This window comes from Chiloscyllium plagiosum, chromosome 7 (genome assembly GCF_004010195.1).
Source record: "Chiloscyllium plagiosum isolate BGI_BamShark_2017 chromosome 7, ASM401019v2, whole genome shotgun sequence".
NCBI lineage: Eukaryota > Metazoa > Chordata > Chondrichthyes > Orectolobiformes > Hemiscylliidae > Chiloscyllium > Chiloscyllium plagiosum.
Genome location: NC_057716.1, coordinates 101,237,374 through 101,249,811, shown reverse-complemented (window position 1 = coordinate 101,249,811; position 12,438 = coordinate 101,237,374). Strand labels below are relative to the sequence as shown.

At 43.4% G+C, this 12,438-nt stretch overlaps 1 protein-coding gene across 1 annotated transcript in view; it reads left to right on the top strand.

The window, feature by feature from the left end:
• The window catches only part of slc15a2 (solute carrier family 15 member 2), a 106,770-nt gene that overhangs the window by 35,780 nt on the left and 58,552 nt on the right, over positions 1-12,438 (top strand). The window contains exons 10-13 of the mRNA XM_043694517.1: positions 1,373-1,459; positions 1,572-1,661; positions 10,636-10,680; positions 10,797-10,829. Coding sequence (XP_043550452.1) covers positions 1,373-1,459; positions 1,572-1,661; positions 10,636-10,680; positions 10,797-10,829 — 255 coding nt within the window. The remainder of the gene's footprint in view (positions 1-1,372; positions 1,460-1,571; positions 1,662-10,635; positions 10,681-10,796; positions 10,830-12,438) is intronic.

Sequence of the window (12,438 nt, the reverse complement as noted above, 5' to 3'; positions counted from 1 at the left end):
GGAGACATGCTGAAAAGTCCAAGGATTTGAATAAAAGCACAATTTAAAACAATGAGAGGTAATCTAATTAAGACGAACATGATACTTAAGGGGCTTAACAGGGTAAATGCTGAGAGGAAGCTTCCCCTTATGGGAGACCAGAGGCCACAGTCTCAGAATTAAGGAGCGCCAATTTAGGACTGAGATGAAGGGAAATTTCTTCTTTCAGAGGGTTGTGTGTCTTTGGAGTTCCTTGCTAGAGAGAGCTGTGGGGCAGAGTCCTTGTGAATATTTAAAACTGAGATAGAATCTTGATCAGTAAGGGAATCGAAGATTATGGGGAAATGGTAAGAAAGTGGGCAGGAGGAATGTAGGATTAGACATTGAAGGGCCAAATGGCCTACTGCTGTTCCTACTTCTTGTGGTCTTATGCCATTAAGTTCTAATACAGCAGATATTGGAGATCTCAAATAATAACAGAGAGCGCTGGAGAAACTCAGCAGTTTCAGAGACAGGCAGAGTTAATATTTTGTGGCTGATATGACTCTTCTAAGTCATGCGGACTTGAAATGTTAACATTGTTTCTCTTTCCACCGATGGAGTCAGACATTGGAGCCCCGAAAGTGAACTCCCCAGTACCCAACACACACACAGGGAATGGGTGAGTGTGAGGGAGCTGCTGGTTACATGACTGTTAGAGACAAAAAAAACTGCAGATGCTGGAACAAGCAGGAGGCTGGAAGAACACAGCAAGCCAGGCAGCATCAGGAGGCGGAGAGGTCAGCCAGTTGTGACCAAGACTGCTCATCAATACCATCAGAGAGGTCTAATCAAAAAGGAGAGAGAGAGAGAGAGAGAGAGATGCAATCAAGCAGTCAGTTCCGAGTGAGGAAAACGACTCGTACTGTTCACTGGTTGCATAAGAATTCCAAAAAGTGGGATATTGGTTACCAGGGACTTTGATTCAGGAAGACAGAAAATTCCCAGGATCTGCGAGCAGCCTAATTTGATGGGTATTTACACTTAAATTTAAATTTTCATCTCAATAAAATTACCCTTTGTACCTTAGATGTACAAGTTTCAAGTATCATTTAAAACATTAGATGGATTCAAAGTAGGCCCAGTGCAATCTTCAAGGAGAAAGTGAGGACTGCAGATGCCGGAGATCAGAGTCGAAGAGTGTGGCGCTGGAAAAGCACAGCCGGTCAGGCAGCATCCGAGGAGCAGGAGAATCAATGTTTCGGGCATAAGCCCTTCATCAGGAATGGGGCACTCCAATGCAGTCCAACATCTTTTATACAATATGGGTATTTTGTCCTAATTCTCTGATCATTTTCAGACTGAAAGTTCAATCTGGGGCCACCTTTTAAAAAAGAATTGTCTTCTCTTCCAGTTTTCGATAGCCAATCGCTGGAGACACCGCAGCAAAAACTATCCGAAACGGGAACATTGGCTTGACTGGGCAAGGGAAAAATATCCAGTTACGTCACACTCCTTTTGTTGAATTCTTTGAATGCAGAACATTTTTTTGAAATAATTCCATTTACTAATAAATACAGATAAACTCATTTTTAAATGTTCATTTCTTACAGAAGCATGTGATTGAAGAAATTAAGATGGTTACCCGGGTTCTGTTCCTCTATCTTCCACTTCCAATGTTCTGGGCACTGTTTGACCAACAGGTAAAGAGCTGATTCTTCTTGGGTTTGGTTGGTAATCACTGAATAAACAATGGCTCTGACCAGTTAGGAGGAGTTAACACATTTGGAAAAGGAATTGTGCTCCACCAGCCTGAACGATGAATGTGGGTTTGAGAAACTTAGAGTCATAGAGATGTGCAGCATGGAAACAGACCCTTCGGTCCAACCCGTCCATGCCAACCAGATATCCCAACCCACCTGCCAGCACTTGGCCCATATCCCTCCAAACCCTTCCTATTCATATACCTATCCAAATGCCTCTTAAATGTTGCAATTGTACCAGTCTCCACCACTTCCTCTGGCAGCTCATTCCATACACGTACCACCCTCTGTGTGAAAAAGTTGCCCCTTACATCTCTTTTATATCCTTCCCCTCTCACCCTAAGCCTATGCCTTTTAGTTCTGGACTCCCCGACCCCATGGAAAAGACTTTGCCTATTTGCCCTATCCATGCCCCTCATAATTTTGTAAACCTCTATAAGGTCACCCCTCAGCCTCTGACGCTCCAGGGAAAACAGCCCCAATCTGTTCAGCCTCTCCCTATAGCTCAAATCCTCCAACCCTGGCAACATCCTTGTAAATCTTTTCTGAACCCTTTCAAGTTTCACAGCATCTTTCCGATAGGAAGGAGACCAGAATTGCATGCAATATTCCAACAGTGGCCTAACCAATGTCCTGTACAGCCGCAACATGACCTCCTAACTCCTGTACTCAATACTCTGACCAATAAACGAAAGCATACCAAATGCCTTCTTCACTATCCTACATACCTGCGACTCCACTTTCAAGGAGCAATGAACCTGCACTCCAAGGTCTCTTTGTTCAGCAACACTCCCTAGGACCTTACCATTAAGTGTATAAGTCCTGCTAAGATTTGCTTTCCCAAAATGCAGCACGTCACATATATCTGAATTAAATTCCATCTGCCACTTCTCAGCCCATTGGCCTATTGGGTCAAGATCCTGTTGTAATCTGAGGCAACCCTCTTTGCTGTCCATTACACCTCCATTTCTTGCACCTCCATCTGCAAACTTACTAACTGTACCTCTTATGCTCACATCCAAATCATTTATGTAAATGACAAAAAAAAGAGGACCCAGCACTGATCCTTGTGGCACTCCACTGGTCATAGGCCTCCAGTCTGAAAAACAACCCTCCACCACCACCACCCCCTCTGTCTTCTACCTTTGAGCCAGTTCTATATCCAAATGGCTAGTTCTCCCTGTATTCTGTGAGATCTAATCTTGCTAATCAGTCTCCCATGGGGAACCTTGTTGAACGCCTTACTGAAGTCCATACAGATCACATCTACCGCTCTGCCCTCATCAATCCTCTTTGTTACTTCCTCAATCAAACTCAATCAAATTTGTGAGCTGTTTTACCTCAATGGAAGACTGTGAAGAGTGCAACACCTGGTAATGGGCAACACAGATGATAAACCCAGTGCATGACTTCATGGTAAACCAAGGCAACGCAAGAAGGAGGCACATTTTCCCAAATGAGGAAGGGCAAGTACAGGACAGAAACATGGCAGTGCATCAAACACTGAAGAAAACAAATGGTATGTTGACCTTCACAGGGAGAGGATTTGAGTACAGGAGCAAGGTTGTCTTGCTGCAATTGCGGTATCTTGGTCAGACCACACCTGGAGTATCGTGTGCAGTTTTAGTTTCCTTATCTGAGGAAGGATGTACCAGCCATGGCGGGAGTGCATCAAAGATTTACCAGATTGATTCCTGTGTGGGCTGATGTTAGTTCTATATTCACTGGAGTTTAGAAGACCGAGGGGGGAGTCTCATAGAAACCTATAAAATTATGACAGGAATGGACAGGATAAACACAGGCATGACATTTTTGATGACTGGGGAGTCCAAATCCAGAAGTCACATTCTAAGGATATGAGGTAGGCCATTTAGGATTGAGATGGAGAGGCATTTCTTCACCCAGAGAGTGGTGAACCTATTACAGAAAGCAGTTAAGGCCAAACATTGGATTTTTTCAAGAAGGAGTTACATATAGTTCTTAGGGCTAAAGGGATCTAAGGATACAAAGTGTTAACAAGGGATGGAGTTGGATGAGTAGCCATGAACATATTGAATAGTGGAGCAGGCTTGAAGGGCTGAATGGCCCATGCCTGTTCCTATTCTCCATGATTATGTTTCTATCTCAGATGTCTTGAAAACATGCACCATATGAGTAATTATGGAGTCACTGTAAGGTATGCAGTAGAGAAGAGGCAATTTGGCCTGTCAGGTCTGTAACAGACAGTCCATCATGTGTACTCTGCATCCCCGATTGTTGTCTGTCACCAAAAGTTCCTCAACTTCAAGAACCTATCCAACTCCCTTTTAAATTCTGTCATGCAATCTGTTTCCACCACCTTTATCAAATAAAATGTTACAGGTACCGCCCACCCTTTGAGTTGAAGGGCCTTGTTTATTTGGTGGAACTTTCACTCCGTCAGCTTTGTGCCTAGCCCTTTGTTATTTAAGGTATTAATTGACAGTGTCGTGAAACAAACACAGAGCATGCTGGAGGAACCCAACAGGTCTGGCAGCATCTGTGCAGAGAGAAACAAAGTCATGACTCCAGGTCAGAACCCTGTCCTGATTTTAATTTATAATTTTAAAATGTAATTTTCAAAGTGGGCTAATATATTTAAATATGGCTACGCACATAAATGGTGATCTGGAAAGAGAGAGAGAGAGAGAGAGAGAGACTCATGGATTGTCACACCTTGAGGGAATTTTAAACGCCAACCTTCAAAAGGGGGAAGTAGCAAGTCAAACAGACAGAACTATGATGGAGTCATAGAGTTGTACAACATAGAAACATCACTTTAACCATACCAACCAGGTTTCCCAAACTAAACTGGTCCTATTTGTCTACATTTGGCCTATATCCCTCTAAACCTTTCCTATTCTTGTAACTAGAGTTGAAAAATGTGGTGCTGGAAAAACACAGCAGGCCAGGCAGCATCCAAGAAGCAGGAGAATCGACGTTTCGGGCATAAGCCTTCTTCAGGCCCGAAACGTCGATTCTCCTGCTCCTCGGATGCTGCCTGGCCTGCTGTGTTTTTCCAGCACCACATTTTCAACTCTGGTACTCCAACATCTGCAGTCCTCACTTTCTCCTATTCAAGTAACTATCCTAATGTATTTTAGATGTTGTAACTGCAGCTGCATCCTCTGGCAGTTCATTCCACATATGAAAAAGATGCTTCTCAGGTCCCTTTTAAATCTTTCTCATCTCAACTTAAAAATACGCCACCTAATCTTGAAACTCCGTATTGAGGGGAAAAAAACCTGCTACTCACCTTATCTATACCCCTCATGATTTTGTAAACCTTAATAATGTCACCCTTCAACCTCCTGAGCTCCAGCGATAAATGTCCTAGTCTAGCCAGCCTCACCTTATAACGCAAACGCTCCATTCCTGGCAACTTCCTCCTGAACCGTCCCCACCTTCATAATATCCTTCCTACAACAGGGTGACCAGAACTGTACACAGTATTCCAGAAGAGGCCTATGGTCTCATAACTGAAAAAGATGAGGCCAGAACACCCATCCTGACAACTGTCTTCTCAACAGCAAATTACTCCCTGTGGATTTTGTCACAAACTGCAAACACATTTTGTACTTTTCCCTTTGAAGAATACACAATGACGGGGTTTAAGAAAAAATAAAATCTCTACTGGAAGGGATTCGTGAGACTGAATTCTCTTGTATATACCAGCTTAGGGAGTGTTAGCATGCTGTGAAAGTCACAGTTGAAGAAATATTCCCTCGTCACCCCTGGGTTACAGGTAAGGACGTTCCATCACTCCAAGTGCTACAAACCAGAAGAAAGGAAACAGAATAACAAAACTCTGTCTTGCTCTGAGTGCTAAAACGAATCAGAAATACAAAAATTTCTTCAAACAAGACTGTGAGGCTGATTGTGTAACTGTCAATACCAACACTATTGGTAACTTCCATTGCAATGTTCAATTATCTGCACTTTTTAGACTCACCACAGTTACTTTTCTATTCTGTGTCTGCGAGTGTTGTGTTAGTATTTCTTCTCATGTTTAATAATCAATGAACACAATCCTTTTGCTCATTCAAGTAAGCCTGATTAAATCGGCTTCTCTTTAAAAAAATAGGAAAGATAGAAACATTTGGATCTGGGAGAATGGTATCCCCAAAGGAAGTGATGTGAGTTTAAAAAAAAATTAGTCTTCTTGTGATCAGTTGGCAGAAGGTCAGAGTAAAAAAGAAGGGGGAAGCCAGTTCATCACCTCGCACGTGAAAGCTAATGGTTTGGGGAATCCCATTTGGAACGGTAACAAATTGGGAAACCACACCCTGGGTCTGGATGTAATATTTCAGAAGAAGTTACAGAAGTACATGAGTTAGGAAAGAATAGGTGGGCACTCCAATAGAATGGAATGATAAAGTAGGAGAATGCTTGGAACATAAATCATGGAATCCCTGCAGTGCCGAAGGGGACCATTTGCCATCAGGGCCACACCAAAGAGCACCCCACCCAGATCCACCTCCCTACCCTATCACCCCACATTTCCCATGGTTAATCCATCTAACCTGCACACCCTGGATACTAGCCTGGCCAATTCACCTAACCCACACAGCTTTGCACTGTGGGAGGAAACCAGAGCACCCAGAGGAAACCCACACAGTCACAAGGAGAATGTGTAAATTCCAACAATCATAGAGTCATAGCGATGTACAGCACGGAAATAGACTCTTCAGACCAACTTGTCTATGCCGACCAGATATCCTAACCTAATCTAGTCCCATTTGCCAGTACTTGGCCCATATCCCTCTAAACCATTCCTATTCATATACCCATCCAGATGCCTTTTAAATGTTGTAATTATACCAGCCTCCACCACTTCCTCTGGCAGCTCATTCCATACACGTACCACCCTCTGTGTGAAAAGGTTGCCCCTTAGGTCACCTTTAAATTTTCCTCCTCTCACCCTGAATGTATGTCCTCTAGTTCTGGACTCGCCCATCCCAGGAAAAAGACCTTGTCTATTTACCCTATCCATGCCCTTCATGATTTTATAAACCTCTATAAGGTCACCCCTCAGCCTTTGATGCTCCAGCCTATTCCTGTAGGTCAAACACTCCAACCCTGGTAACATCATTGTAAATCTTTTCTGAGCCCTTTCAAGTTTCACATCATCCTTCTGATAGGAGGGAGATTACCCAAGGCTGGAATCAAACTTGGGTTCCTGGTGCTGTGAGGCAGCAGTGTTAACCACTGAGCCACCGTGCTGCTACACTGGCTTCTGTGCTGTCAATTTTAAATCATTTGTGTTGTTCGGAGTCTGTTCTAATGAGGTTTGGGAATGATGACCAACATGTTTGCTAATTAGTGAAGTTCATGGCTGCACATCAACCTGGAAAATACTGTGCTGGCCGTGTTCCACTTCAAGGACCACTTGTGTGCTACTGCAAGAAATATGCAAGGGCTACACTTTGAGGAAAAACTGGCCAGACACTCAGTAAAATTTCACAGAATGTTATGGTGCAGAACCCATTGTGTCTGCCCCCGATTCCTGTACATTCTGATTTAGTGCCAATCACCATCTTCTTGCCCGCTAATCCTGCACATTGTTCCTTATTAAATGATGACCTCTCAAATGACTCAACTGAACCAGCCTGCACCACATTTCCGGGCAGAGCATTCCATAGCCTAACTACAAACTGATGTGTGAGAAAGCCTTTCCTCCCCTCGCTTTTTCTTCTTTTGCAAAACACTTTAAGTTTGGCCTTTTTGCAGGGAACAGTGGCTTCCTAACAGGGGTCAGTCCTGACTTGTGTGAGATAGAGTAAAGCAGGCAAGAGTGAGTTTACAGCTTTTCGGATTTTCCTGTCTAGTAACCTTGAGAGCGACTGTAAAGTAGGCAAACCCCCAGCATCGCCCTCTCCCACATTGTCCGGATTTAACTTGCGCTGGGATAAGGTGATATTACTCCCTGACTGAAATGACTTGCAGGACCTCAGTGCTACTTTAATGCTGGGCTTAGTTTTGTGACAAATGAAACTTGCAACCAAGTTGTAGATTCAGAATTTAAGATTACAGGGCATTAGCCAGACCTTAAACATTTGACTAAATTAAACTGAAAGGAGTCCAGGGGTCATAAGTTTCCATTTGAATCATGTTCAAGTTATTAGTCCAGGACTTTGTGGCGTTTTTAAACATGTAATGGCCCTTTAAGTCAATATCATACCCTTTACTTGCTTTAGTGCTCTGCTGAGCCTTTATATAGTATTTTCTTTGTTTACTAAGAGTCGTACAGCACAGAAACAGACCCTTCGGTCCAACTCGTCCATGTCAAGCAAATATCCAAAATTAATCTAGTCCTATTTGCCAACATTTGGTCCAGATCCCTCTAAAACTTTCCTATTCATATATCCATCCAGATGCCTTTTAAATGCGTTGCCAGCAGCAGTTGTGGAAGCAAGGTCATTGAGGACATTTAAGAGACTGCTGGCAATGCATATGGTCACAGATATTTGAAGGTGCATACATGAGGGTCAATGGTTGGCACAACATCGTGGACTGAACGGCCTGTTCTGTGCTGTACTGTTCTATGTTCTATGTTTAAATGTTGTAATTGTACCAGCCTCCACCACTTCCTCTGGCAGCTCATTCCATACACGCACAACTCTCTGCGTGAAAACATTGCCCATTTTAAATATTTCCCTGCTCACCTTAAACCTATGCCCTCTAGTTTTGGACTCCCCGAACCTTGGAAAAAGACCTTGGCTACTCACTCTGTCCACACCCCTCATGATTTTGTAAACCTCTGTAAGGTCACCCCTCAGCCTCTGACGCTCCAGGGAAAACAGCCCCAGCCTATCTAGCCTGTCCCTATAGCTCAAACCCTTCAATCCTGGCAACATCCTTGTAGTTCTTTTCTGCACCATTTCAAGTTTCACAACATCTTTCCTCTAGCAGGGAGACCAGAATTACATGCGGTATTCCAAAAATGGCTGTGTTCCGATTTAATTCCCTTCCCCCTGCCCCCCCTACACCTGAGAGTGGTTTGAGGAGTAGGGGATACTGAAAACTGCAAACATATGAACGTGGAGCAAGAGCAGGCCGTTCTGCCCTTCTAGCTTGCTGCTCCAGTCTATAAGATCATGGTCTATCTGATTCTGGCCTCAACTCCACATTCCTATCCACTCCCTATAACAAACTGACTCCTGTATTAGTCAAGAATCAATCTACCTCCACCTTAAAAATATTCAATGCCCTTCTACTGTTCGCTGGAGAAGAGAGTTCAAAACACCATGACCCTTTAAGAGAAGAAAGATTTCTTCCTCATCTCTGTCTTAAATATAAGACTTTGTTATATTTGAACAGTGCCCTTTGTTTCCATTCACAAGTGCATCATTTCTGGGGTTGAAAGGCCCATTGTCAGCCCAATTCAACCCCCACTCCCACCAAAGATTAGATCTGGGACAGAAAGATTCAAGAATGACCACTTAAGGACTTCACCCTGCAGCCATTAACTGCAGTAAATGGGGGTCACAGCATGTGGGCAAGGTACATGGTAGACCATGATGGCCTACCCTGGGAGGCAGTGGTATATTGGCAATATCCCTCATTTAGTAATCCAAACACCTGGTTTATTGCTGTGGGTGCGTCAAATCCTGCCACAACTGTTAATAAACCAACCTCATTTGAGAATCAGTGCACCTTGCCCCTGAAATGAATAGTCCAGGAGTTGGGACATCATGTTGAGGCTGTACAGGACATTGGTGAGGCTTCTTCTGGAGTACTGTGTGGAATTCAGGTCGCCCTGCTATAGGAAGGATATTATTAAATTGGAGAGGGTTCAGAAAAGACTTACCAGAATGCTGCCAGGAATGGAGGGCTTGAGTTATAAAAATAGACTGAAATAGACTGGGACTTTTTCAATGGAGAGTAGGAGGTTGAATGGTGACCTTATTGAGGTTTATAAAATCATGAGGGGCACAGATAAGGTAAATTGCAAGGGTCTTTTCCCTAGGGTGGGAGAGTTCAAAACTAAAGGGCATATTGCTAAGGTGAGAGGAGAAAGGTTTAAAAAGGACATGAGGGGTAATTTATTTGCACAGCCAGTGGTTCATGTGTAGAATGAACTGCCAGAGAAAATGATGGATGCATTCAAAAGACATTTGGATAAATTCATGAATAGGAAAGGTTTGGAGTGATATGGACCAAGTGCAGGCAGGTGGGACTAATTTAGTTTGGGAAAATGGTTGGCATGGACCAATTGGATTGAAGTCTCGATTTCCATGTTGTATGACTCTATGAACAGTTTGCTCTGGCCATTTCAGAAGGCAGCTAAGAGTTAATTACATTGCTGTGGGTCTGGAGTCACACATAGGCCTGACCAGCTAAAGGTTGGAAGGTCAGCTTCCCTGGAAGACATTAGTAAAGCAGTCAGTTTTTATTACAATTGATCACAGTTTCAAGACTTTAAATTCCAGATTTATTAACTCTCCATAAGGAGGTCATAAATAATCACATGCCACAATTTATAAGCAGAGCAGCATAGCCTTTGGTGGTCTTGGTGTTTTTTTTTCCCTTTCGCAAAACTCTGTAAGTGTGGTCAGTTCGCAGGGGGCAGTAGTTTACTAAACAGAGATCAATCTTGTCTTTTGTGTCATAGAGTAAAACAGGTAAGAGTGGTTACTCCGTTACCCTCTCCACAGACACTGCCAGACCTGCTGAGTTTTCTCCAGCGTTTTAACTCAGCAGGTAATGCGGACCGGTACCTCGGTTTGTGGGAGCTTGCTGTGCACAAACTGCAGGTTTCCTACAATGTAACAATTGTTGTCTTTCAAAGTGGTTTGTTGGCTCCGCCGTAACTCGGAGTGGCCTGAGGTTCTGCAAACAATGAGCGTTTTAACATCTCAAATCGACCAATAACTTTGTGCTAATTTTTACTCAGGGATCACGATGGACTCTGCAGGCTGCCAGAATGAATTCCAACTTTGTGAGTAATTTAAATGAGAATCTGTACCTCTCTCGGAGTTATCACAGTAACTAGAAAAGATCTTACCAAAGCTTCCTCATTACACACAGCCATTAACATTTTTGCTCATATTTCAGGGTGGGTTCGTTATCCAACCAGATCAGATGCAGGTAACGTGGAATATGTTCTAACCTCTCAATCATTAACCTTTTGTATGGAACTCATGAGTGAAATGTTTCTGCTTTTTAAAACCTTATTCTTTGACATGATGTGAGTGCTGTCGGATAGGCCAACATATATTGCTCAACCTGAATTGCCCTGAAAAAGAGGGGTGTGACTAAGGTATCATTGAAATAACTCGATAAGGAATTTAAGATCAAAACGGAAACATGCTCATTTACCTTCCTGACTTTCCCAAGCCTGATGCAGCTGAATTAAATTAGGGTGCAGCCTCAGGATGCTCGGCATTTTCCATCTCTCCCCTGTTGCTGACTGTTCACCACATCTGAACACAGACAGTGAGTGACAATATTTGGTCTGTATGTTGCATTCTTGTCTCTGAGTCCAGAGCCTGTGAAATCAAAACCCAACTCCAGAGACTTAAGCTTACAAACTGGAACTGGGTTGATAGATAACTGTGTCTTTTGGAGAAAGGTTATGTTGTGATGTGCGCTGTCAGATTAATGTGAAAGATCCCATGGCACTGTTTCAGAGAAAAGGAATATCACTGGTGATCCAATCAGTATTTAAACTTAATCAACTAAACTGATTATCGAGCAATTAGATTAGAGATTAGATTAGATTACTTATAGTGTGGAAACAGGACCTTCGGCCTAACAAGTCCACGCTGACCCGCCGAAGCGCAACCCACCCAGATCCATTCCCCTACATTTACCCCTTCACCTAACACTACGGGCAATTTAGCATGGCCAATTCACCTAACCAGCACATTTTTGGACTGTGGGAGGAAACCAGAGCACCCGGAGGAAACCCACGCAGACACGGGGAGAATGTGCAAACTCCACACAGTCAGTCGCCTGAGGCGGGAAATGAACCCGGGTCTCTGGCGCTGAGAGGCAACAGTACTAACCACTGTGCCACCGTACCGCCCATTTATGTCACATTTATGGTCAAATTTGGCAGCCACATTTCCTGCTTAAAAAAAGCATTGTAATTTATTTTAGTATCAATATTTATTCCATCACCTAGAACGTAAAAAGAATACAGATGGGCAAATATTGATTTCCTGTACTTTTTTTTGTGGAACACCTGTGCACAAACCCAGCTCTTGGGATTGACTCCATATGCCTGCTTTTACTCCATGATCTTTAATACAGTCATAGAGATGTACAGCATGGAAACAGACACTTCGGTCTAACCCGTCCATGCCAACCAGATATCCCAACCCAATCTAGTCCCACCTGCCAGCACCCGGCCCATATCCCTCCCAAACCCTTTCTATTCATATACCCATCCAAATGCCTCTTAAATGTTGCAATTGTACCAGCCTCCAACACATTCTCTGGCAGCTCATTCCATACACATACCACCCTCTGCGTGAAAACGTTGCCCCTGAAGTCTCTTTTATATCTTTCCCCTCTCACACTAAACCTACGCCCTCTAGTTCTGGACTCCCCAACCCCAGGGAAAAGACTTTGTCTATTTACCTTATCTATGCCCCTCAATTTTGTAAACCTCGTCTATTTACCTTGTCTATTTACCCTATCCATTCCTCTTAAGATTTCATAAACCTCTATAAGGTCACCCCTCAGCCTCCGA